At 35.6% G+C, this 27,752-nt stretch overlaps 1 protein-coding gene across 1 annotated transcript in view; it reads left to right on the top strand.

The window, feature by feature from the left end:
• NUP62CL (nucleoporin 62 C-terminal like) overlaps nt 1-25,664 on the top strand; it is a 73,643-nt gene extending 47,979 nt beyond the window's left edge. The window contains exons 9-10 of the mRNA XM_057315384.1: nt 2,340-2,406; nt 24,753-25,664. Of these exons, the coding sequence (XP_057171367.1) occupies nt 2,340-2,406; nt 24,753-24,847 (162 nt within the window). The 3' untranslated portion in view covers nt 24,848-25,664. The remainder of the gene's footprint in view (nt 1-2,339; nt 2,407-24,752) is intronic.
• Nucleotides 25,665-27,752: the final 2,088 nt, after the last annotated feature.

Below are 27,752 nucleotides of genomic sequence, written 5' to 3'. Positions count from 1 at the left end.
TTATAAAGTCCACAATTATTTTATAAAAGAATTTTTATGCATAAGTAAATACATGCAGATTTAGACATGAGGCAGAGCTGATGTCTAGTCTCTCTGTGTTGAAATAAAATAAGAGGTTTCTGAACAGAGTAAGTAAAAAGGGACTGTAATCCTATCCTTATCCTTTTTCTCTACTTAGCCTTGCTTGGATTGTTTTATTTTATTTTGGTAGTGGGGAGTAAATGGTGTGAGTCTTTTGTTTTTGTTTTTCCTCACAAGGGTGATTGAGATATTTAAGATGAGTGAATTAAAGATAATTGCTGCTCGATAGCAGGACAAAAGAAGCCAGAGATCAGCAACAATTCATCTCTTTTCTCAGCATAAATCATTGGGCGAGAAGCAGAGAAAACATTTGCTGAACAATAATATTCTTGAAGATAATTTATTGTAACCAGATCAACAAAGCTTCCTTACTGTGGGCCATACACCAGGGTAGAAAAAATAGCCACAGTGTTTAACAGTATTCGCAATGATGGGATTTACCTGTTTACTTTTACCATTTGTATGCAGGGGGGCGGGTAGGGGATGGAGTAGAGGGTGGGGGGTGTGGGGGAGATGAGAGAGACCACCTAACACCTAAAATTTTTATTAAGCAGATCCATATTATAGGTCTGTGGTCTTCGGTTACATTTTCTTACAAAAACTCATTGTTCCTACTACAAGTTGTATTTCTATTTGTTATGTTAAAATACACTAGATTTCTGTTTTCATTACATACTGTTCTTTTCAGTGTGGTAACATTTTCATTTCCTCCTACTTTCATTATTATCCTGGACTTTACTAGAATAGTCATCAAAAGTATTCTAAAAAATTTTAAATGTCTAGAGTGTCTCATTACAAAGTTAATACATATACTTACTCAATGTATTATGTTTGGAAAATATGGAAATCTGTGAAGAAAATTAAATCACCTCTATTACCAGTACCCTGCTAATGTATTGGTATATTTCCAAGTCTTTTTGCTATGCTGGTAAAAATTCTTCTTTTGTTTTAAATAGCATTGGAAGCATACGTATATAGAGTTTTGTATTCTGTCTTGATTTCATATTCTTTCACAGTGTTTTCTCAAAATTTTAAGCATTCTTTGAAAACTTTGGAAATCTTTGAAAATATTAATGACTTTATAATATTTCATTAGAGGTGACTTTACCATAATATATTGAATTACTTTTTTAAATTGGTGGAGAGATTGTTTCTAATTTTTTGCCATTATACAATTGCTCTGTAATGACCAGTTATGTTTAGATTTGATTATTTCCTCTGGATAGGTTCCTAGAAGTAGGATATATTGAGTTAAAAGGTATGAATATTTTAAGACTGCTGATATATATTGCAAAAATTTACATTTTGAAGGGTTGGGTCAATTTTTATTACTATAGGCTGTATAGGAATGTACGTATTTTCTCCACACAGTTGACAACTGAGTATTATCATTTATTAAGAATTGCTGACTTGGAAATCTTGCTATTTGCAACAATATGGTTGGACCTTGAGGGCATTATGCTAAGTGAAATAAGTGAGACAGAGAAAGACAAATACCGTATGATCTCACTTATGTGTGGAATATAAAAACACCAACACCAAAAATACAAGCTCATAGATACAGAGAACAGATTGGTGGTTGCCAGGGGCATGGGTTGGGTGGTGGGTGAAATGGGTGAAGGTGGTCAAAAGGCACAGGTTTCCAGGTATAAAATAAGTTATGGGGAATTAATGTACAGCATGGCTACTATTGTTAATAATACCGTATTGCATATTTGAAAATTGGCAAGCGATTAGATCTTTAAATGTTTTCATCACAAGGAAAAAATGTTTTTAACTACATATGGTGATGGACGTTAACAAGACATATTGTGGTGATCATTTTGCAATATATACACATAGCAGACCATTACATTATATGCCTGAAACTAATAGAATGTTATTTGTCAATTAAACCTCAACAAAAAATTGCTGACTTTATTGAAAGAAGTAATATTTTAAATTTTATATAAGTTTCTTGTCTTGTGAAATGTCTCTTAATGTTATTTTACTTATTTTTGTACTGTAGTAGTCAGTGTCTTATTGAATCACAGGAATCAACTTCTTGACAGTTACAAAATAGTTAGATTGAAGTAATATAAGATGTAATGAACATTACAAATATGAAATAGCAAAAAAAGCCATTAATATTTTATATATCCTCAGTCCATTTCTTACCAAAAGAAATGAAAAGTCACTTCCTAATTTCAATTTTTTATGTTTGTTTTGTTTACCGTATCAGAATAATCATAATCTAAAAATTCTGTATGTGTTTTTAGCTCCGGCAGATCTGCAAGATCCTGAATGCTCATATGGACTCTCTCCAGTGGATTAATCAGAATTCAGGTGGGAGTTTATTTGTATGTGAAGCTGTCTGTTACTGCAACTAGAAAATGTGGTGCAAGTCAGGTTTTGTGCACCATGACCACACTCAAATGAGAACTTGGTTATAGGGGTGTTACTTAACTTACAGTATGTATACATTAATTCTGAAGAACTATAATTGCTTGTTTTTATAAAATGGAGCACAGTAAGAATAAACTAGAAACTAATGAAAATAGGGGCTGTATAGGAATGAGGTGGAGGAGATGGGGACAGAAGCGGGACTCCTCTAGGTATGCCTCTTAACATAGTTTTGATTTTTGGCCCACATAAAAGTTTAAATACTCAAAAAGTAGAATTAAGCCAAAAATACTGGGAAGAAAGACAAATGCTAAAATCAAATATATACAAGCTGAAACCAAACAAACCTACGTAACTATAACATAATCATTCAGCTCAGATAACTTTTGAACGTGGTGTTCTTGATAGTACATTCTTACGAAGATGTAATCTTAAGGACAAAAAGAACTGCAAAGAAATCTTAAACTTTCTTAATAGGTTATTGTTAGTTTCAGAATTATACTATATTATGTTTATATATATTCTAATATAACAATATTATTGCCATCCTGTATATTGTAGGAGAAAGCAAAGGCGTAAGGATAGTGATGATAATGGAAGGCAAGATAAAATGGAAGATATTATTCTGTTCCTTCTTTTATGTTTGTATTGTAAATTTGATGCAAATATTAGTATGACTTCCTGTTCCCTTGTTCTGTTTATAGAAAGGGCCAAGAAGCAATGACTAATCCCACTAGCAATGAACAGCACATCAAGCACCTAAATCTTGCTTTCTAAATACCATTCCCATTAAAATAACCAAGGCTTCTTGGGGAGATATCTAATCTCAGGTTTCAGGCAGGGAATGTACAGGGTGAGTTTGGAACTTTTTTATTTTTTATTTTTAGTTTTTTAGAGAGAGAAAGAGAGTGAGCATAAGGACAGGGGAGGGGGGCACAGGGAGAGGGAGAGAGAGAGAATTTTAAGCAGGCTTTATGCTCAGCACAAAGCCTGACCTGGGGCTTGATCTCATGACCCTAAGATCATGACCTGAGCGGAAATCAAGAGTCAGATGCTTAACCAACTGAGCCACCCAGGCACCCCGGGAACCTTTTATGCAAGAAAATAGATTGTTCAAAACTAATGGGGTTATATGAGGACACAAGATTGTGCTTCAGTGGGCTTCTATTGGCCAAATTAGGGTAGTTTGAACATCAAAAAGTATATCAGTAATGGATTATTATAACACATTGAGGGGGGGAATCCATGAGTCCTCAGTGATTGGGGGGAGGGAGAGAGAGAGAAAAATGGGAGCTACAGGGAAAAGCCTTTATAGAAGGATGCCAGCTAATAATTGTAGAAGGAATGATAGAATTAGAGAACTGCAATTAAAAAAATTTCAACAGAGCATTTTTATTAAGCTTACCCTGATCTTGAATACCTTGCCTCATTTATAAAATGTTTCAGCTGTCAGTCATTTCTTGGCAGAGAAAATATGCTGGAAGGAATGGGCCAAATACAGATTGCATGTTACTGAGTTAATTTAAAAAAGTAGTTTTACCGAAGTATAATTTATATACCATAAATTTCACCCATTTAATTGTACAGTTTAGTGAGAAAGTCACCATTTTGCCTCCCCAGCATCATGATGATTCAGGCAAGGGTCATCAGTGAATGCTAATACCACTGAGTTTAAGATTGTTGGGGAACAGGATATGTACCTGATCTCAAAAGTATCACTCCACATATTACTTAAAAATTATAAAGAAGAAAATGTGCCTTTACAACAGATCTGACAAGTACCACTTTAACCAAGTGATAAAATTTAATATCACTAATAGCGGGATAACTCAATGTGCCTCTTGATCTGACATGATAAGAAATATATAATATCATATAGGTAATATTCTTATCAAAACTGGTTCATCTGAATCTAATTATAAGAAAACAATGAGACATTCTACAGGTGAGACATTTCAAAAGATAATGTAGTGTTCTTATAAAAAATGTTTAACTGAATAAAATCACAAAAAGATAATCAGACACTCTGTGTAACACATTGTGAAACATAATTGGCTTGGGATTTTTTAAAAAGTCAGTCATAGGAAACAAAAAAATTCAAAACCAAGTTAAGGGGATTGTCTCAGATTAAAAGAAACATAATAATTAAGTTTACTATGTTAATTTTGGATACTGGATCAAAACCAAGGAGACTTTCTTCTCTTTTTTCTTTTCTTCCCTTCTTCCCTTTTTTCTTTTTCTTTCTCTTTCTTTTCTTTCTTTCTTTCTTTCTTTTTCTTTCTTTCTTTCTTTCTTTCTTTCTTTCTTTCTTTCTTTCTTTCTTTCTTCTTTCCTCCCTCCTTTCCTTTCCTTTCCTTTCCTTTTCTTCTTTCCTCTCTCCTTCCTCCCTTCCTTCCTTCCTTCCTTCCTTCCTTTCTTCCTTCTTTCCTTCCTTCTTTCCTTCCTTCCTTCCTTCCTTCTTTCCTTCCTTCTTTCCTTCCTTCCTTCCTTCCTTCCTTCCTTCCTTCCTTTCTTCCTTCTTTCCTTCCTTCTTTCCTTCCTTCCTTCCTTCCTTCCTTCCTTCCTTCCTTCCCTCCCCCCTCCGTCCCTGCCTCTTTTCTTTTCTTTTCTTTTCTTTTTTCTTTTCTTTTCTTTTCTTTTCTTTTCTTTTCTTTTCTTTTCTTTTCTTTCTTTTCTTTCTCCTGTTCTCTTTCTTTCCCCCTTTCTTTCCTTGCCTGCCTTCCTTTGTTTTTATTTTTTATTGAGGTATAATTGATCTATAACATTATATTGGTTTCAGGTGTACAACATAATGATTTGACATTTATACGCACTGTGAAATGATCACCACAATAAGTCTAGTTACCAAAAATCACCATATAGAATTACAAAAAAATTTTTTTCTTACTCTCTTGGCAACTTTCAAGTATGCACTACGGTATTGTTGACTATAGTCACCATGCTGTATATTACATCCCCATGACTTATTTTTTTTATATTTGAAGTTTGTACCTCTTGACCCCCTTCACCCATTTTGCCTTCTCCCTTCTAGCAAACACTGTGCCGTTCTCTGTATTTATGAGTTTTGTTTTGTTTGTTCATATGTTTTGTTTTTTAGATTCCACATATAAGTGAAATCATAAGGTATTTGTTTTTGTCTGACTTATTTCACATAGCATAATACTCTCTAGTTCCATCCTTGTTTTCACAAATGGCAAGATTTCATTTTTTTATGGGTGAGTAGTATCCCGTTGTGTGTGTATATGTGTGTGCGTGTGTATATACCAAATCTTTTTCTAAAAAGTTTTTAAATCCAGTATAATTAATGATGTATTAGTGTCAGGTGTACAATAGAGTGATTCAACAATTTCTATATATTACTCAGTGCTCATCATGATAAGTGTACTCTTAATCCCCTTCACCCACCTCCTCTCTGTGTTCCAAATCTTCTTTATCCATTCCATCCAGCAATGGACACTAAAGATTATGGCCATATGTTGGGTATTGTAAATAATGATGCAATTAACATAGGGCGTGTGTATCTTTTCAAATTAGTGTTCTCATTTTCTTCAGAGAAATACATGGTACTGGAATTGCTGGATCATTGGTAGTTCTATTTTTAATTTTTTGAGGACCTCCATACTGTTTTTCATAGTGACTGCACCAACTTATATCCCCACCAAAGTGCATGAGGGTCCTTGTTTTTCCACATCCCTGCCAATACTTGTTATTTCTTATCTTTTTGATAATAGGCATTCTGACAGGTAGAGGTGATATCTCATTGTGACTTTGATTTTCATTTCCCTGATGATGACTGACGCTAAGCATCTTTTCATATGTCTGTTGGCCATCTGTGTATCTTCTTTGAAAAAATAATCTATCCATGTCTTCTGTCCATTTTTAATTGGATTGGATTGCTTTTCTGGTATTGAGTTGTATAAGTTCTTCATATATTTTAGATATTAACCCCTTATTGGATATATCATTTGCAAATATCTTCTCCCATTCAGTGGGTTGCATTTTCATTCTGTTAATGGTTTCCTTCACTGTGCAGTTTTTCTAGTTTGATATAGTCCTTTTTTTTGGTCACCTTTGCTTTTGGAGTCAGATCCAAAAACTCATTGCCAAGACTGATGTCAAGGAGCTTATCACCTATGTTTTCTCAAGAAGATGTTATTTAGAACAATTGGGGAAACTGAAAAAGAACTATACATTAAATGATATTAATGAAGTTTTAATTTTTTTTACATGTGTTACTATGGTCCTGTAGGAAAACATTTTTATTCTTAGAACTTGTATGCTACATTATTTAGAAAAGTGTCATGTCTAGTTTTCTTTCAAGTGGTTCAACCAAAATCTTGTGAGGAGAAAGAGATTGAGCAATTTGAGGCAAAATAGTGGGTTAATCTACATAAAGGATACACAAGTTTGTGATTTTTACTATTCTCTCAACTTTCTATAGATTTAAAATAAAAATATGGGGGAAATAATTTTTATAGACTTTTGCCTAAAATATGGAATATTAGTGAGACCTCTGTAATTGAGATAAATGGGGGCTAGTTAGGCAATCAGTTTATAGTTTCTAGAATATAGGTCCTTTACGTCTCTGGTTAAGTTAATTCCAAGGTAACGTATGGTTTTTGGTGCTATTGTAAATGGGATGGATTCCCTAATTTCTCTTTCTTCGTTCTCGTTATTCGTGTACAGAAATGCAACTGATTTCTGAGCATTGACTTTGTATCCCGCCACGTTACTGAATTGCTCTATAACTTCTAATAGTTTGGGAGTGGATTCTTTTGGGTTTTCCATATAGAGTATCATGTCATCTGCGAAGAGAGACATTTTGACTTCTTCTTTGCCGATTTGAATACCTTTGATCCCTTTTTGTTGTCTGATTGCTGTTGCAAGGACTTCTAGTACTATGTTGAATAATAGTGGCGAGAGTGGGCATCCTTGTCGTGTTCCTGATCTTAAGGGAAAGGCTTCCAGCTTTTCCCCATTGAGAATAATATTTGCAGTAGGCTTTTCATAGATGGCTTTTATGAGATTGAGAAATGTACCTTCTATTCCTACACTCCGAAGCGTTTTAATCAGGAAAGGATGCTGTATTTTGTCAAATGCTTTTTCGGCATCGATTGAGAGGATCATATGGTTCCTGAGTCTTTTCTTGTTGATATGATGTATCACGCTGATTGATTTGCGAATATTGAACCACGCTTGCATCCCAGGTATGAATCCCACTTGATCGTGGTGGAATATCCTTTTAATGAACTGTTGGATTCTATTAGCAAGTATCTTGTTGAGGATTTTGGCGTCCATATTCATTAGGGAAATCGGTCTGTAATTCTCCTTTTTGAGGGGGTCTTTGCCTGGTTTGGGGATCAAGGTAATATTGGCCTCATAGAATGAGTTTGGTAGCTTTCCTTCTGTTTCTATTTTTTGAAATAGCTTTAGGAGAATAGGTATTATTTCTTCTTTGAATGTTTGGTAGAATTCCCCAGGAAAACCGTCCGGGCCTGGAGTTTTGTTATTTGGAAGGTTGTTTATCACTGACTCAATTTCTTCATAATTAATTGGCCTGTTTAAGAAATCAATTTCTTCCTGTTTCAATCTTGGTAGTTTATAGGTTTCCAGGAAGGATTCCATCTCTTCCAGATTGCTTAGTTTATTGGCATATAGCTGTTGATAAAAATTTCTAATAATCCTTCCAATTTCAATGGTGTTCGTCGTGACCTCTCCTTTTTCATTCATAATTTTAATAATCTGGGTCCTTTCTCTTTTCTTTTGGATAAGTCTTGCCAGTGGTCTGTCAATTTTATTGATTCTCTCCAAGAACCAGCTTCTAATCCTGTTGATCTGCTCTACTGTACTTCTGGTTTCTGCTTGATTGATTTCAGCTCTAATTTTGGTCAACTGCTTCCTCGTGCGTGGATTAGGCCTGTCCCTCTGTTGCTGTTCCAGCTTCTTGAGGTGAGAATATAAAAACTGCATTTTAGATTTTTCTATTCTTTTGAGTGAGGCTTGGATGGCTATGTATTTCCCCCTTAGGACTGCCTTTGCAGTATCCCATAGGTTTTGGACTGTTGTATTTTCATTCTCATTGGTCTCCATAAATTGTTTAATTTGATTTTTGATTTCCTGGTTTATCGAGTCATTCCTGAGCAGGATGGTTCTTAGTCTCCAAGTGTTTGAGTTTCTTCCAAATTTTTCCTTGTGGTTGAGTTCCAATTTCAGAGCGTTGTGGTCTGAGAATATGCAGGGGATAATTTCAATCTTTTGGTATCGGCTGAGACCTGTTTTGTGTCCCAGAACATGGTCTATTCTTGAGAATGTTCCATGGGCATTAGAATAGAATGAGTATTCTTTGGTTCTGGGGTGTAGTGTTCTATATATATCTAAGAGGTCCAACTCATCGAGTATGCAGTATACTTTAAATATGTTAAAAGATTGCACTGTCCAAACAACTGTTCAGTATTCATGAGTGAGTTAGAGAGAAGCAGGCCCCTTTTTTTCTCTAACCTCCATAGAACTCCCTGTGATGGGACTGAGCTGGAAAGTGGTCAAAGTACAAGAGCATTGAATCAGGGAATGTCTGAACATGTGCTGATATTGACCAGGTCTCAAATTTGATATTCATCCATTGTTTAACATTATCTCTGCCTCTTTTCCTCCTGATCGGTATAGATAATTGAGAGTTAATAGTAGTGATAGTCAAATACTGCTTTCCTCTCTTGTCTTTCTCTGTAAAAATTTACAGCCTTATTTCAAGGTTTGCTTGATGGCAATGCTGTAGTCACACATCTGTCTTCTGAGTTGGCAGTCACTGAAACTGCAGCAGCTCCAGCTCTTCTGGGACCACTTAGGACAGAGTTGACAATCAATCTGAGCTAATTTGCTATTCATTTTAAATATATGGAGCTGCTTCTCTTAGAGAGCGGGGGAGGTAGGGGCGAAGGACAGGCATTTTTTGTTTCTCCATATACCAAACCATTGTTGGGTCCATAACATTAATATTTATCACATGCCACAATAAAGGGATGGGCAGCGTAAAATCCTAAACTTACCATTATTTAGGAGTTCCTTGAGTATTTTCATGGCATTTTGCTTTTTTGGTGAGGTGCCCGAAAGCATCACGACTAAAATATATTTCATCCATGATCTTTGCAGTCTCTTATGGTTACAACCCCATAATTATTTTAACAGCTGCTCACAACATTTTGACTACTATTTAGGGAAAAATGAGAAGACTCCTTGGAGTCATTAAAAATGCCGTAAGGAATTTTGTGATGTTTCCAAAATACAGTCCCATTAGCACCGGTCTCTGATCACCTTATTTTTTTCTTTTTGATGTAAAACGTTCTTAGTTGTCTAGTGTGGTATGACTAACTCTTGTGTAAAATGCCTTCAGGATCATTTCAGAGAAGCAGCTTTTTGTGATATGTTACAATTGTAATTCATTTTACCCAATATTAATATTTATTGTTTGGGGGGGTTATTTTAAATTAGAGTTTTCAGGGTTGGGTATTTTTAAACTTTTTTTTTAGACAAAATTGAGATAGATTTGACATATAACATTATATTATTCTCAGGCACACGATGCCATGATTCAGTATTTGTATATATTATGAAATGATTGCCACAATAAGTTGGGTTAACTTCTGTCACCTTACATAGTTACAAAAAAAAATTATTTTTCTCATCACAAGAATCTTGTGATGACAGCTTTCAATATCTGCTTTCTTAGCCACTTTCAAATATGCAATATGGTATTATTAACTATAGTCACCATGCCATATTTTTTTAAAGAAGCTTGGTCCAGGTAAATGCTTTAAAAATATTTTTATTAGTTTACTTTCATCCCTCTTATATTTGAAGAGCATCAAATGCCGAGATGCCAAAAGATGCCTTTGAATTCCAAATAAAATGTCTTCTTTCTCTTTCATCCTCTAAAATAAAATCTGATTTACTGATTAAGGTGGTTTCTTTTATCTCCTCTTTTTCTTAAATTCTTTGGGAAATCTTGGTGACATTGGTTGATCAGCGAGGTCATCTATTGTGGTCTGGAGTGTAGTGTTCCACTTCAGATACTTGAGAAGCAAATGCTCTTGCTCTGCCAGAGATGTGGCAACTCACTCTAAGGGGCTCTTAAGCTCAACGGAGACAGGTACTCGCTTCTTCCCATTGCAGTTAACTGAAAGGTATTTTATGTCTTTCCATTGTTCAATGTGCTACCTCCTCATCTCCACTCCCCTTTACAGACAAGATAGATTTATCGTCACATTATTGTTCCTTGATTCTAAATAATCACTTGTAGGTGAGATTAGGGTATGAAGGTTAAAAATGATGAAGTCTTCGGCTCCTGTTAGAAAATAGTGCGTGATGGTTAACATTCTCAGAGCTCCACTTCTAAAATTCCTTTTCTATATGTAAATCCAGATTTGAAATACACTCAATGCATCTGCAAAATTAGATTTCTCACTAATCCTGCTTATGTACATTTTGTGCCCAAGTGAATTTCCTCAGCTGGAGAGCCTCCCCAGATGAATTATATGTACCATGATTTAAATCACTCCCAAATAGCAGGATTTATATTGTTTGTGAGATATACAGATTTTTCTCCAAAGTAATTTTCTTCCTGTTAGTGACTAAAAACTATAAATACGCTGGAGTCTTGCTATAATGCTGTTTTTGGGCCCATGCTCTATGGCTACCTCATAGATAAAATGGCCTGATAGTATTTTACTGACGAAATCTCCCTAGATGGGGTTCAGCTAGGCCTGCCTTATTTTGAGCACTTCGGTGTTTGAAAGGACAACAAATAGCGTTATGCTGTGGTGCCAATTATTAATAAGTTCAGCATAGTACTTTTTCTTTAAACTCTTCACAGCATTTGACAAACAGGCACACTGTAATAGAATGGGAGTCTGAAGATACGAACTCTGGTATCATTTTTCATTAGCTTTGGCCTTTGGGAAGCTACTGAACCTTACCTTCTTGAGTTTTTAATTCTCTCTATCCTGATGGATATTGTGGGATTCAAATAAGGTAATAGGTATAGCCATTTTGAAAACTGAAGTACTGTATAATGGGAATGTGTTCTCTCAGATACAAGTCAAAACCACATAGCTGTGACTCTTAAATACAAAACACCTACTATGGGCCAAGGTGCTGTTAATCGGTATAGCAGGTATAAACATCAATGTCACACTGCCTTGAACAGGTTCAAAGTGTGGGGGTTGGGGCAGCAAAGAAAGAGAAATCTAATCTTTAGCTGATTTCCTGGAAGAGGTAGAATTGAAATGAGACTTGAATAGTAAGTGATATTTCAATAGGATGACTGTCCGAGGACCACTTAGGATGTAATGTAATAATAATTCTACTACCTTGTTTCCGCCATGTCACCTCCAAGAATTTAGAATACCTTCACCATTTTTCTTTTTATGCTTTTCCTTGAAATGTATATTTTATTAATTTTGTGTGAAGGGTTGTGCTATACACAAGCAGAGAATCTTCACATCACCAGCTTAATGTGTCAGTAGCAAGACTGGGATGAGAATTTCCATGGCAGAGACGAGAGCTTTGTCCATTCTCTAGAAACACTCTTTTTCCCATCAGACCATAGTTAGTACTGAGAATTCAAGCATATTTATTCTGAGTGTTACTTCAATTTTAATAAACTGGGAATCTTCTTAAAAGTAGCTAAGACAAATAGGAAGACAGTGTCCTCTCTCTCTCTCTTCTTTCCTTGCCCCTTCCTTCCTATCTCTTTCTTCCTCTTTCTGAATGAGAAATAAACCTTAATTAAATTCAGCTCCTGAGATTTCAAGGTTGCTTTTAAAGAGCATCCTAACCGAATATAAAACCTTAAAATACGGCTTTAGCTTAACAGGCATGCAACAATGAGGAAACCTAGATCGTAAAGCTAAAAAGGTGGCCAACCATATTAAGTAGTGAGAACAGATTTGTTAAAACTATCACATCATATAAACGGGGGGTCGTATGATATGCCCATTGAGCAGGCACTTCTGGGAAAAGAGGTTGGGAATCCAAACCTTATGTGTGTGTGTTAGTCTTCATCATTGAAATTTTTACAAATTTTACAATTTAATTGTACATTCACATGTACTAGTAAGAAATAATACAGAGGTGCTGAAGAAATAATACAGAGCTCCTATTTATTCATTACCTAGTTTTCCCCAGTGCTAACGTCTTGTAAAACTGTAGTACAGTAACACTACCAGGATATTGACATTGGCTTAATCTGTCTTATTCAAGATTTTCGTGGTTTTACTTGTATTGTGTTTGTGTGTGTTTCGTTATACCCAATTTGATCACGTGTGTAGGCTTGTATGTCCATTACCATAGTCAAAATACAGAACAGTTCCATTACCATAAGGATTCTTCATATTCCCCTTTTATTGCCGTACCCACCTTCCTCCCACATCTCTAACCTGGTTCCTAATTCCTAGAAACCACCAATCTCTTCACCCATTTCTAAAATTTTATCATTTCAAGATACTATACAAATGGAATCATACAACATATAACCATTTGGGGTTGGCTTTTTTTTTTTCTCAGTGTAATTCCCCCGAGGTCCATCTAAATTATGTGTATCAATGGTTCGATCCTTTTAGTTGCTGATTAATACTCCATAGCATATATGCATCAGAGGTCATTTTACAAATTTACTGGTTGTAGGACATCTGGGATGTTTCCAGTTTTTGGCTACTCATGAGTACAGCTTCTGTGAGCATATATGTACAGATATATGAACAGAAGTTTTCATTTCTCTGGGATAAATGTCTAAGAGTGCAATTCCTGCTCATACGGTAGTTGCATGTTTAGTTTTATGAGGAGCTTCTGCACTTTTTCCCAGAGTGGATATACCATTTTACATGTCCACTAGTAACGTATGATACATCTTATTTGTCTAGGTCCTCAACAGCATTTGGTATTTTCATGATTTTTTTTCCTTTTAGCCATAGTGATAGATATGTAGCAATATCATTGCAGTTTTAATTTGCATTTCCCGGATGGCTAATGATGTTGAACATCTTTTTATATGCTTATTTGCCATCAGCATATCATCTTTGGTGAAATGTGTGTTCTTGTCTTTTGTCCATTTGCTAATTGGCTTGTTTTTTTTTAAAGATTTTATTTATTTATTTGAGAGAGAGAGAATGAGCAGGGGAAAGGACAGAGGGAGAAGCGGACTCCCCACTGAGTGGGGAGCCCAACACAGGGCTTGATCCCAGGACCATGAGATCATGACCTGAGCCGAAGGCAGACGCTTAACCGACTGAGCCACCCAGGCTCCCCTTGTTTGTGTGTTTTAATATTTTGAGACCTTATTATATATTCTAGGGTATATACTAGTCCTTTTTTGGCTATGTGGTTTGCAGATATTTTCTCCTACTCTGTCATTTGTCTATTCCTCTTAACAACGCTGTTCACAGGGCAAAAGTTTTTAATTTTGAGTGTCTCCCCATTTTTTTTATGGATTATGCTTTTGGTGTCAAATCTGAGAACTTTTTGCTTAGTACTATATCCCAAAGATTTTCTCCTATTTTTTCTACAAGTTTTATTGTTTCACCTTTTACATTTAAGGCTGTGATCCATTTTTGAGTTAATTTTTCTGTAAGATGTGAGGTTTAGTCAAGGTTCTTCCCCCCCCCTTTTTTTTGCCTATGGATACCCAACTGTTTCAGCACCAGTTGTTGAAAAGACTATCCATCCTCAATTGAATTGCTTTTGCACCTTTGTCAAATATTAGTTTGTCATATGGATCTTTTCCTGGGCTCTCTATCCCATAGATCTATATGTGTTTCCCTCCACTACTACCACACTGTCTTCTTTACTGTAGCTGTATAGTAAGCCTTAATATCTGGTAGAGGAATTCCTCTCATGTTATTTTTTTCCATCAAGATTGTTTTGGCCATTTAAATTCCTTTGCCCTCTCATAAAAATTTGCTGGGTTTTGTTAGAAATTACACCTACAGATCAGTTTGGGGGGAGAATTGACATTTTTACTGTGTCGAATCTTCCCATCCATGAATGTGGCGTGACCCACCATTTATTTAGGTTTTCTTTTATTTCTTTAATCAGCATTTTGTAATTTTCAGCACCCACATTATATATGTTTTGGCTTTATTAGATTTATACTTAACTATTTCATTTTATTTGTAGTGATTATAAATGGTATTATGTTTTAAATTTTGGTTTCCATAAGTTCATTACTAGCACATAAAAATGCAGTTCATTTTTATTTATTTTTATTTAAATTCAATAGCCAACATATAGTACATCATTAATTTTTGATGTAGTGTTCAATGAAACATTAGTTGCGTATAACGCCTAGTGCTCATCACATCACGTGCCCTTGTTAATGCCCATCACCCAGTTACCCCATTCCCCCACCCACCTCCCTTTCCATAACCCTCAGTTTGTTTCCTGGAGTCAAGAGTCTCTCATGGTTTTTCTCCCTTTCTGATTTCTTCCCATTCAGTTTTCCCTCCCTTCCCCTGTGATCCTCTGTGCTATTTCTTATATTCCACATGTGAGTGAAACTGTATGATAATTGTCTTTCTCTGATTGACTTATTTCACTTAGCATAATACCCTCCAGTTCCATCCATGTCGATGTAAATGGTAGGTATTCATCCTTTTTGATTGCTGAGTAATATTCCATTGTATATATGAACCATATCTTCTTTATCCATTCGTCTGTTGAAGGACATCTTGGCTCTTTCCACAGTTTGGCTACTGTGGACATTGCTGCTATGAACATTGGGGTGCAGGTGCCCCTTCTTTTCACTACATCTGTATCTTTGGGGTAAATACCCAGTAGTGCAATTGCTGGGTCATAGGGTAGCTCTATTTTTAATTTCTTGAGGAACCTCCATACTGTTTTCCAGAGTGGCTGTACCAGCTTGCATTCCTACCAACAGTGTAAGAGGGTTCCCCTTTCTCCACATCCTCTCTAACATTTGTTGTTTCCTGTCTTGTTAATTTTAGCCTTTCTTGTATGTATGCTTGCTGAACTTACTTCTTAGATCTAGGAATTTTTGTTTTGTTTTATTTTTTTTATTCCTTGGGATTTTCTACATAGGTAGTTATATCATCTGCAAACAGGTAAAGCTTTATTTCTTCCTTTCCAGTCTGTATGCCATTTATTTCTTCTCCTCATATTGCACTGGCTAGAACTTCCTGTACTATGTTGAGTAAGAGCTATGAGAGCAGACATCTTTGTTGTGTTCCTATGTTTCCATGGAAAGCCTTCAGTCTTTCACTTTAAGTATGATGTTAGCTGTAGACTTTGTTGTAGATGCTCTTTATCAAGTTTGGGTAATTCCATGCTGTTCCTGAATTGCTGAGAATTTTTATCATGAATGGGTAGTGTATTTTGTTGAATGCTTTTTCTGCATCGATTGATATAATTGTGTTTTTTTTTCTTCTTTAACTTGTTGATATGGTGGATTGCATTGAAACACGTTTTTAATTTAAATTTTGTTAGTTATCATATAGTGCAATATTGCTTTCTGGAGTAGAATTCAGTGATTCATCACTTACATACAATACCAGTGATCATCACAACAAGTGTCCTCTTTAATACCCATCCCCATCTAGCCCATCCCTCACCCACCTCCCTCCATCAAACCTCAGTTTGTTCTCTGTCATTAAGAGGCACTTATGGCTTGTTTCCCTCTCTCTTTTTTCCCCCCTTCCCATGTGTTCATCTGTTTTCTTTCCTAAATTCCACATATGAGTGAGATCATATGGTATTTGTCTTTCTCTGACTGACTTATTTCACTTAGCATAATACACTCTAGCTCCATCCATGTCATTGCAAATGGTAAGTTTACATTCTTTTCGATGGCTGAATAATATTCCATTGTGTATATATACCACATCTTTTTTTTTAAGATTTTATTTATTTATGTGACAGAGAGACAGCCAGCGAGAGAGGGAACACAGCAGGGGGAGTGGGAGAGGAAGAAGCAGGCTCCCAGCGGAGGAGCCCGATGTGGGACTCGATCCCGGAACGCCAGGATCACGCCCTGAGCCGAAGGCAGATGCTTTAACAACTGCGCTACCCAGGCGCCCCCTATACCACATCTTCTTTATCCATTCATCAGTTGATGGACATTTGGGCTCTCTCTATAGTTTGGCTATTCCTGATAATGTGACTATAAACACTGGGGTGCATGTACCCCTTCGAATCTGTATTTTTGTAGCCTTTGGGTAAATACCTAGTAAGAAATGGGCAGAAGAGATGAATAGACACTTTTCCAAAGAAGACATCCAAATGGCTAACACACACGAAAAGATGTTCAACATCACTCGTCATCAGGGAAATACAAATCAAAACCACAATGAGATACCACCTCACACCTAGCAGAATGGGTAAAATGAACAATGCAACAGGTGTTGGCGAGAATGTGGAGAAAGGGGAACCCTCTTGCACTGTTGGTGGGAAATCAAACTTGTGCAGCCACTCTGGAGAACAGTTTGGAGGTTCCTCAAAAAGTTAAAAATAGAACTACCCTAAGATTGATTAAGCAATTACACTACTAGGTATTTACCAAAAGGATACGTTGATACATTTTCAATTGTTGAGTCACCCTTAAATTTGTGGAATAACTTCTTCTTGGTCATGGTTTATAGTTTCTTTTGTACACTGTTGGATTTGGTTTGCTAGAATTTTCTGGAGGATTTTTAAGTGAGAGATTTTTAAATGTTCATGAGAGATTTTGATCTGTAGTTTCCCTTTTTGTGTACTATCATTTCTTGATTTGTTATTAGGGTAATACTGGCCTCTTTTTTAGAAGAGTCTGAAGAATTGATCCTTCTTTAAGTATTTGGTAGAATTCTCCAGTGAAACCATATGGCTCTGGATATTTCTTTTTTGGGAGCTTTTTAATTATAAACTCAATTTCTATAATGCTTCTAGGACTATTCAGATTATCTTGGTTGAATTTTCATAATTTGTGGTTTTCTAGGAGTTGGTACAATTCTAAGTTGTTGAATTTATAAGCATAAAGTTGTTCTTAGAATTTCCTTTTGATACTTTTAATGACCACAGGATCTGTGGTGATCTGCCCTGTTTCATTCCTTATATTGGTGATTTGTATTTTCTCTGTTTTTATTTTTTTCTGTCTTGGTAGAGGTTAATCAATTTTTTTATTGATTTTTTTTTCTCCAAAGAATCAGCTTTTTGTTTCATTGATTTTTCTCTATAGTGTTCCTGTTTTCAATTTCATTGATAACCAGTCTTTATTATTTCCTTCCTTCTGCTTGCTTCAGGTTCATTTTGTTTGTCTTCTATTTTCTTAAGGTAGGAACTTAGATTATTGATTTGAGACCTCTCCTTATCTCTAATAGTGTTCTCTTTTAAGGCCTTTCTGAAAATCAGCAGTTTTTAAACCTCAGTTGTCATCTCTAACCATCAGTTTTACTAATGGTTCTTTTACTTTCCATTATAAAGCTCCATGTTAACAAACATCTGCACATAGATACCCCAAAGGTACCTCAAATTAAACTTGTGTAAAACTGAACTCATTATCTTCACTCTCTCCTGGGCCTCCCAGATCAGTAACTCTTCAACTTTTCTTTTTCTCAGCTAACAGTTGCTATTATTTACTCCGGGACTTAAGGTAGACTATTTCTATTTCTTCAGTAAGTGATGATGATTATACTTCTTAATAGCTCCCGAATCTTTTCTTTTCAGTAGATTCCTATCACTGCCTTATTTCAGGTCTTCATCATCTACCACCTTGAAAGTAGAATATAAAGATTTTTTAATAAGGTTTATGAAAAATATCAGTTCCCCTGTTCATACCCCATTTCCCACCCCTAGAAACAATGACTTTCAATTATTTCAGCCGGTTATTTTAAAGAATATTTCTATATCTCTAAATACCATTACTCTTACTTTTTAGTTTTTCCATTTTAGGCCTTCTGTACTGGCTCCCTCAAATGGGAGGTAAGGATTTAACTCTTTTATACGACCCTCATTTTCTGTGTGTGTGTGTGTGTGTGTGTGTGTGTGTACAATACAATATACCACCATACTGCCCCCGCCAGTATATATACATATTACATATAGAGAAGTATATAAATATATGCACATAAAAATATATACCACCATACTGCCCCCGCCAGTATATATACATATTACATATAGAGAAGTATATAAATATATGCACGTAAAAAAGTATATAAAAATATATGGCCATATCATAAATTATACATAGAACAATATTTATTGTTTGAGTTATGAATCCGTAAATGTTATTCACAGCCCAGCCATGTAGCATATTATGTTGTCTTTCTTTTTAAAGATTTATTTATTTATTTGAGAGAGAGAGAGACAGAGAGAGAGAGAAAGCAGGGGGAAGGGCAGAGAGAGAATCTCCAGCAGACTCCCCACTGAGCATGGAGCCCAATGAGGGGCTCAATCCCAGGACCCTGAGATCATGACCTGAGCTGAAATCAAGAGTCAGACGCTTAACCGACTGAGCCACCCAGGCATCCTGTCTTATTTCTTTTACAAGTTTTTGTTTTCCTTTGAAGTTTATTTCATCATTTGCTGAATTTTCTAGACTTACCAGTAAGTAGTTCATTCTCTAATTCTGTGCTTTTTCTTTAAATCCATCAATTTCACCTTATTGGATTCCTTTCTCCCAGAGCCCTCTAATCTCTAACCTATTATCTGGTATTGTTGTTCTCTTGGTTTACTGCTCAGCTAGGTTCTTCCCTCTACGGCAATCTTGTATTCCATCTATTTCTTTCTTTGTTTCATGGCTCTTATACTTCCTGTTTTGTGGTTTATTCCCTTGTTTTAGTATAACATGTATTCCATCAGCTTCCTGAGAGAGTGTGTGGGAAGTAAATTTTTTGAAATATTGCATGTCTAAAAAGGTCTTTTTTAAAAAAATTCACGTATAATTAACATACTGTGTTGTATTCGTTCCAGGTGTACAATATAATGATTCCACAATTCTATAAATTTCTAAGTGCTCATCAAGATAAGTATACTCTTGGGGCATCAGTTAATTAAACGACTGCCTTCAGCTCAGGTCATGATCCTGGGGTCCTGGGATCGAGCCCCACACTGGGCTCCCTGCTCAGTGGAGAGTGTGCTTCTCCTTCTCCCTCTGCTCTTCCCCCTGCTCATACTCTCTCTCTCAGATAAATAAATAAATAAAATCCTTAAAAAAATAAGTATATTCTTAATCCCCTTTATCCATTTCACCCATCCCCCCAGTCGACATTCCTTCTGGCAACCACCTGTTTGTTCTCTGTAGTTGAGTCTTGTTTTTTGTTTGTCTCTTCTTAATTGTTTGTTTTGTTTCTTAAATTCCACATATGAGTGAAATCATATGGTATTTGTCTTCTGTGACTGATTACACTTAGCATAATACCCTCTAGGACCATCCATGTTGTTGGAGATGGCAAGATTTCATTTTTTTATTGCGGAGTAATATTCCATAGTATATATACGCCACATTTTCTTTATCCACTCATTTATCGATGGACACTGGGGTTGCTTCCACATCCTGGCTATTGTAAATAATGCTACAATAAATATAAGCGTGCATATGTCTTTTCAAATTACTGTTTTTTTTTTTCTTTGGGGAAAGGTCTTTATTCTACCCTCACAATTGATACTATTGGCTATCAAAATCTAGCTTGGAAATAATTTTCTCTTAAACATTTGAAAATGTTTTTCATTGTCTTCTAGATTTGAGGTCCATTCTGACTTATGAAACTTTATGTGATCCCTTCATTTTCATGGTTCTCTTTTTCCTATGGACATTTTCAGGATCTTCCCGACAATACTGAAATTTCAGATGATGTGCCTCTGTGTAGGTTTAATTCATCCATTGAGGTGGTATTCAGTGAGCTTTTCCAATCAAGAGACTAATTTCTATCAGTTTGGGGGAATTTTCTGGAATTAGGTTTCTGCTGTATTTTTCTTAAATTTTCTCAGATAAGTACTCAGCTTTCTATTCCAGTCTTTCTATTGATCTTTGCTTCCTGTCATAATTTTTAGTTTACAAGAGCTTGTTATATTGTTTTATGATTGTGTGTGTGTGTGTGTGTGTGTGTGTGTGTTTTAAATTGCATCCAGTTCTTATTTCATGGATTCAATATCCTCTCTCTGACTATATTAATGATTTTTAAAAATGTTTTGTTGTTCCTGGGGCACCTGGGTGGCTCAGTTGGTGAAGTGTCTGCCTTCACCTTGGTTCATGGTCTCAGGGTCCTGGGATCGAGCCCCATATTGGGCTCCCTGCTCAGTGGGGAGTCAGCTTATCCCTCTCTCTCTGCCCCTCTCCCTGCTCATTCTCTTTCTCTGTATCAAATAAATAAATAAAATCTTAAAGAAATGTTTTAGTTTTCCTGGATTGTTTCTTCCAGCTTTCTTTATCTTTCTATTTTGTTTTGGTCTTTTTATTTATTATTTGAGAGGGGGCAAGAGAGAGAGCGAGAGGGAGGGAGGGAGGGAGGGAGGGAGGGAGTGAGAGAGCAAGGAGAGGGAGAGAAAGGGAGAAAATCCCAAGCAGACTACATGCTGAGCACAGAGCCCAACATGGGGCTCAGTCCCACAACCCTGAGATCATGACCTGAGCTGAAACCAAGAGTCAGATGCTTAACCTACTGAGCCACCAGGGTGCCCCTGGTCTTTCTTATATTAGAGATATTCCTCAACTATCTGGTTATTCTTAGTTGTCCATTTAAATTTAAGAATGAGACAACAAACTGTAGATGGGTCTTGCTAACTTACTATAGGATAATTTGGCAAGACCTTTTTATTGGAGGATCTCCAACTTTAGGATTTTTCTCTTCAGTTGGTCATATTCTCCAAAGAAGAATCTTCCCACTCTTGGCTAGAGATTAATAAACCTAGTGGTAAGCCAGTGTTCTTGGGGCTATTAGAGAAGGGATTGGGGCTCAGTGTTCAGCTCGTTGACTTTTACTTCTTCCCTTGCAAATTTTCACTTAATCCCTATTTTTGGTACAGATTCTTTCTCCTCACCTCTCCCTGGTGTCCCTGAGCCACAGCCCATCTGGTTTACCCTCTCTAAGGAAAAGTCCTCTGCTGGGCTTGGGTAGACAGAATCACCCAGATGTAGGATGTGGAGGAATAGAGGGGTCTGCTTCTTACTCATTCATATTTCTGCTTACATCCCCACTTTGAGCACCACTTTGAATTACCTGATTCTGCTCATTCCAAATCCTTTTAGCATCTACCAGCACTATCATCATTCCTTGCTAAAATTTATAGGTGAAAATATTTCCCTTGTTTAATTTGCATTCCTCTGGTTACCAGTGAGGATGAGTATTTTTAAAATATTTATAAACAATTTGTATTTCATTTTCTAAGTTGCTTATTTGTGTCTTTCGACCATTTTTTTCAGGATATTTTTTTTTTCCAACTGCCCCAATTGTTTTCCTAAAAGGAAAGAAAGAGGTGTACTATAGCAGTATTTATGAAAGTACATTGTTTCCTTTGAATATGAATTTAATATTATCTATTAATATTTGTATGTATAACTTCAAATAAAAATAATTATAGTAGAAAGCTTTGTTAGGGTTTAATGATCAACTCGCTTATTTTCATAACTTTATATGAAAGTCTTTTAATGTTTACCTAAAATATTTGCAAGTAGGCTTAGGTGAAGAAAACCTCTGTCCCATACACAGAATAGGACTGGCTGGAAGCAGTTTTACCACAATCTTCTGGAGGGGATGTGATTTTTAAGAAATATTTTAAACACACAAATCTATCATTTTAACCAATGGCTGTTTAAAGCTCAGATTTGGGCAAACATCAGACAATCCATTTGAAAACATTTCTGCTACCCTAAAAAATTCCCTCTTGCATGTTAGTAGTTGATCCCTGTTTCTTCCACTACTTTTTCTGTGTTTAGAGATTTGTATTTTCTGGAGAATTTATATTAAATGGAATCATATTATATGTGGCCTTTGTTGTCTGGCTAAGTAACATCAAGGTTCATCTATGTTGTAACATGTATCAGGACTTCATTCCATTTTATGGCTGTGTATCATTCCAGTGTGTGGACATCCACATTTTGCTTATCTATTCATCAATTGATTGACATTTGTGTTTTATTTTCCAAATATAGTTTTGCTCTTATATTTAGGTCCATAATGCACCTTGAGTTGATTCTTGTGCGTAGTTAAGAGATAGGGATTCAACTTCATTTTCTTGTAGGTATCCAGTTGTCCCTGTACCATTTGTTGCAAAAGACTGTTTTCCCCCACTGAATTGCCTTAACACCTTCATCAAAAATGAATTGATCATAAATATAAGGTTTTATTTCTGTTCCATTGATCTCTATGGCTATCCTATGGCAATATTACACCATCTTGATTAATGTAGCTTTGTAGTAAGTTTTAAAATTATGTAGTGTAATTCTTGCAATTCATTCTTCTTTTGCAAGATTGGTTTGCTATTCTGGGTCCTTTCCATCTATATTTTAAAGCTTTTCTATTTCTACAAAAATAGCCTGAAATTTTCATAGGGATCACAGCGAATTTGTAGATCAACCCGCGATTGCCATCTTACCACTATGGAGTCTTTCAATCCATGAACATGGGATATGTCTTCATTTCTTTAGATCTTCTTAATTTCTTTTAGCAGTGTTTTGTATTTTTTGGTGTACAGGTCTTATACTTGGTAGGTTTATTTCTAAGTTTCTAATTCTTTTTGATGCTGTTGTGAATGGAATTGTTTTCTTAATTTCATTTTCATATTGTTCAGTACAGTTCATTTTAATCTCAAAATGTGTATGGTGTATTTCCCCCAAATTTGGACTATTACTGGCATTTATCTTCTAGTATGGTATATAATTTCATAGGCCTACAGAAATCAATCACTGATGCATATCATGGGACCTGAACTCTGGGCAGTTAAGTGTGTAGGTGCAGTTTTTGCCCTCAAATAATGCAACTGCTAAAAAATTTAAAGTATGTTAATATAGAAATAGTCCTAAGAATTCAATTTGAAGACATGACAAAATGTTTATAGTAAAACTCCCTTAGTAATGCTGGCCTGTGTTGCTCGACATTTCATTGATTTTTAAAATTTTTATAAATGTACTCCTCTGCACTTAATACATTATCAATCAGCAAATTAAGTAGATTTTGCTTATGTTGACACTTCTGGCCTCAAGTTAATGGTTTGCTATAGTGCTCATTGTGCTTCTAGCACATTGAAAAATGTTATTTAATGGTAAAAAAAAATTGCACCCTGCAGTTATTAGAACAAAAAGGAGATGTATTTTGCCAGGCTCAACGTACACTGTTTTTCTAGCCTTTCAGTAGACAACCATCATTTAAAATACTTGTTCTTAAGGTGTGATCTTGCAAAATGCCTGTACATCATGAGATAGGATGATGTATTCTTATACTTTATTATTTTTTTAATGTTTTTTTATTACATTATGTTGGTCACCATACAGTACATCCCTGGTTTCTGATGCAAGATTCGATGATTCATTAGTTGCGTATAACACCCAGTGCACCATGCAATATGTGCCCTCCTTATTACCCATCACCAGTCTTATACTTTAAAACTGAGTAACACTGGGGCTTCTCCAATTGGCTGAAGAAAACTAAAGTGTATTGTTTCAAATTTTTAGTTTTTCTCTTGTAAAGTTTTTTTTTTGTAAATCTTTGGCACCAGCTATTGCTTATTGACTAGTAAGCATTAATGAACACTAAAACAAATGACCAACAGCATGTTAATAGAAAAATCTAAATTATCATGCTTACTTTGACAGCTTACTTTTATTACAGAATGTTGCTGTTTTATATGGTAAAATTAATGGTATTTTGTGTTGCTTTGCCCCTGAGCAAATTGAGGACCACCAAGTTAAATAAATCATTAGAAAGGGACAGAAATGTGAATATACTATGTGTACTAATTTGCTTATAGACAGCAAAGACCTCTACCAAAATCTCTACCCTCAATTTAAAGACCACCTTGTGTAGCACTTTTAAGCTGTAATGAGTAAAAAGCAGTTCTCACTTCTCTTCAATAAAACATAAATGTCAAGTAGACGGTTATTTACCAGAAAAGTAGAGCAAATCAAGAATAGTCTTGTCTACTGCTTTTATGATTTCTAAACAGATAGATGATTTTTTCCTGTATGTTCTAATACTTAAAACTATTAAATAAAATTGATGTTTTATAAATCACGTTGAAGTGAGAATGTAAGCTGTTCTGTTCCTGGGACATTTTGACCTGGGATTAATGATGCATGACTTTTCCTCCTGTAGGCATGCTGCAAAGGAAGGTAGAAGAGGTAACACAGGTTTTTGAGGATCATCGTCGCACGGAGCAAGAACACAGTATCAGAATTGCTTTTGATTGAATGACCGTATCTTCAGCATGTTGTTTTGGGATTATACATTATCTACAAATTGTGATGATGTGAAATAGAGTAGTGTTCACAATTAACTACTTAATCTTTGGTTGCAATGAAGTTTCCATGTGGTTGGTTTGGTTTTTTTTTTTTCATTTAAATATTGTGCTGTTGAGAATTACACTGTAGTTTGGCTTTTAATATTAGCAGATCATAACTATATTAGCCCTCTTGGCTCTAGGCAGCAACCTATTAGATGTTGACTCCGTGTGTGTAATTTGTATCTTAAACTCTCCTAAATTCCACATTCTACCAGTAGCACGCATTGTCCTTCTTCCTCTAACTGGATCATCAAGAAATGTTTGCCAAGAAATAGATGCCAGCCCTTCTTTACTGGGTGCCTGTTAACTTTCAACAATATAGTGTTAGATACTGTAGTCTTTTTCCTCAAAGGAACTTACTGTCTAGTTTGAGATAGAATTAATGCCTGTCTGTATGAAAACAGTATAGATAATACAAAGAAGTGTGTTATAAATTACAGAAAGTGTGCTATAGAAATTCAGAGAAGAAACATTAGGGTGGATTTAGGTCTTGAATTAGATTATTTTTAAAAGGGTAAGGTTCAGGCAATTCATTTATTTTTGATGTACAGATAACTTGGTATTTTATTTGGTTTTAGCATATGATTTATAGTTGCTGGCTTTTGTCTATTCATTTGTTTTTCAGGAAAAAGCCTTGTTAGCTTGGGAACAGTCTGGTCTCTTGTGTTGCATGTTTTACCTAAGTCATAAATAAAGGTGATATTCTAAAAAATAAACGTATAACGTGAAAGCAAACTTACTTAAAAGTTCTCGAGTGACTAGAGCTTAGTTGCCTATAATTACTGAGCGAAATTTCTGTAATACTGACTGCACATGACCATCCTGAGGGGTATATATTACAGGAAGAAAATATCTTTGAAATGAGTATTAGTGATTTTTGCCACCTTATAAGTAAACTAAATATCAGGTTACATGGCCTTTTCATTCCTACCGAAACTTCTCAAAGTAGCAGCTTATCAGGTAAGTTTTTGTTACCACTCAAAACTTTAGAATATGAAAATAATCCAGAGACCATTTAATTTTGTGGATGATTTCTGTAGGTAAAGAGCTTTTGACTATAATTTTGAGTACTCTCCAATTTTTGAGCCTAGTGTTATTTCTGTTATACCCTAGATAACGACATTTTCCTTATTGTTTTTGGAGATTTAACTCTTAAAAAGTAGTTGATGTATGAATTAAGTTCTACATTCAGTAAAAGGTACATAGTATATTAGAGGAAACACTGGATTTAGTCTTGTCTCTACTTAATTAACTGGACACATAATTTCATTTTGGGCATTGTCTTTCATCTATCCCATGAAAGCATTTAACGATATTAATAAGGTCTTTCCAAGTAAAATATACTAGTTTTCATTTCTCTGAAGTTTTCTGATTTCTTTATGTCGTTTCACAAATGATACATGCTTACTCTACTGTTCCTCAGTAAAATAAGAGAGGCTAAAGTACTCCTACTGAATTTGCACTGGGAGTTCTAGGGTTTTTCTCCAGGACATAGAAGAGCAGTGGGTGGAGAGTGGCTTCCAGATCGATACAGTTAACAATGCAAGATTTACTGGTATATCTCAGTGTACTGTCTGGAATTTGGGGCCTTGGACTATTTCATCTCTAAGGTTCCTTCTGACTCTGGTTCTAACACGTGTCTAGAAGACATGACATTGTTGAACAAATATTAAAAGATCACAAATAACCCATTTTAAGGCAACATTTTTGTTAGGTACTGGAGTCTTGAGCCTCTCCTAACCATTATTAAAGACCAGCTAGGATATTAGCAGAAGGAAGAGTTCTTAAATTTGTCGTATTAAATTTGACACTTTTAGACTTTTCTTTGTCCTTTGAAAAAGATGCTATATTTATTTTCTCTGTAACAGCATTTATGCTATCTCATTTGGGGAATTTGAAAGACATGCACAGTTGATTACTCTTAATATTGGATGAGTGATGCTATCCTACTCTTCTAGAGAAGATTTTTGGTTTTAGCATCTTCTTCCATATCTGGAAATTATAATTGCTTCATAATGTATTCATCAGAAGTGTGCTGCGAACAAAACATCTAAAAAGGACAAACACTGAAAATATGTCTATGTTAAGGAAGAACTTCTGGCTTAATTAAACGAACCTTATTAAATTGTCAGAAAGACAAATGAGGCGTATTTTTCAGTTTGTCATAAATTCTTCTGGGGTGAAATTGTGAAATTACCTCATGGTAAGATCTCTGTGCCCATGAATAACATCTAGAACTCTCAAAGCTTTTTATAAACTGTCTCAAAGCTTTTATACCCTGTCTCCCTTTTAAAGCAGGGAAAGGCATGCTGTGGGAAATGGAATACCTATTATTCCACAGTTAATAAGTTTGGCAGAGCTAGAAATAGCCTGTTTTTTCTCCTAGTGCAATTTTCTGAATGTTTGTTCCTTGGTACCAACCTCTGGGACTGGCTACAGTTATACACAGGTACAGAGAGTACTTCCTCGTGACCTTGCTTTCGAGTTGCAATTCCACCCTACATGTCTTTTTAGCCATTTATTCTCCACTCATCCCACCTAGTGGATTCCTAATGTAGTGTGTATCACTTCTGTACCAACAGGATGTATGTATTATTAGAAGTTGTATACACGTCTGGTGTGATGGTCAGTGTAGTATTTGTTACACCCTTTGCCACTTTCCCAGGGGGGAAACACACCAGCAGCTTCGGCAAATTTCCCCATCTACTTATTGATTGATGCGTCAATTGGACAGTTTGGTTGAGCAGCAGAATTCGGCCTCACCACCATATAGGATTTACCTGGTACAGGCTTTGGTATGATCCGCACTTTGT

The sequence above is a fragment of the Ursus arctos genome, chromosome X (assembly GCF_023065955.2).
Source record: "Ursus arctos isolate Adak ecotype North America chromosome X, UrsArc2.0, whole genome shotgun sequence".
Taxonomy (NCBI): Eukaryota; Metazoa; Chordata; class Mammalia; order Carnivora; family Ursidae; genus Ursus; species Ursus arctos.
Note: the sequence above shows the minus strand (reverse complement) of the source record. Positions and strands in the feature narration are given on the sequence as shown.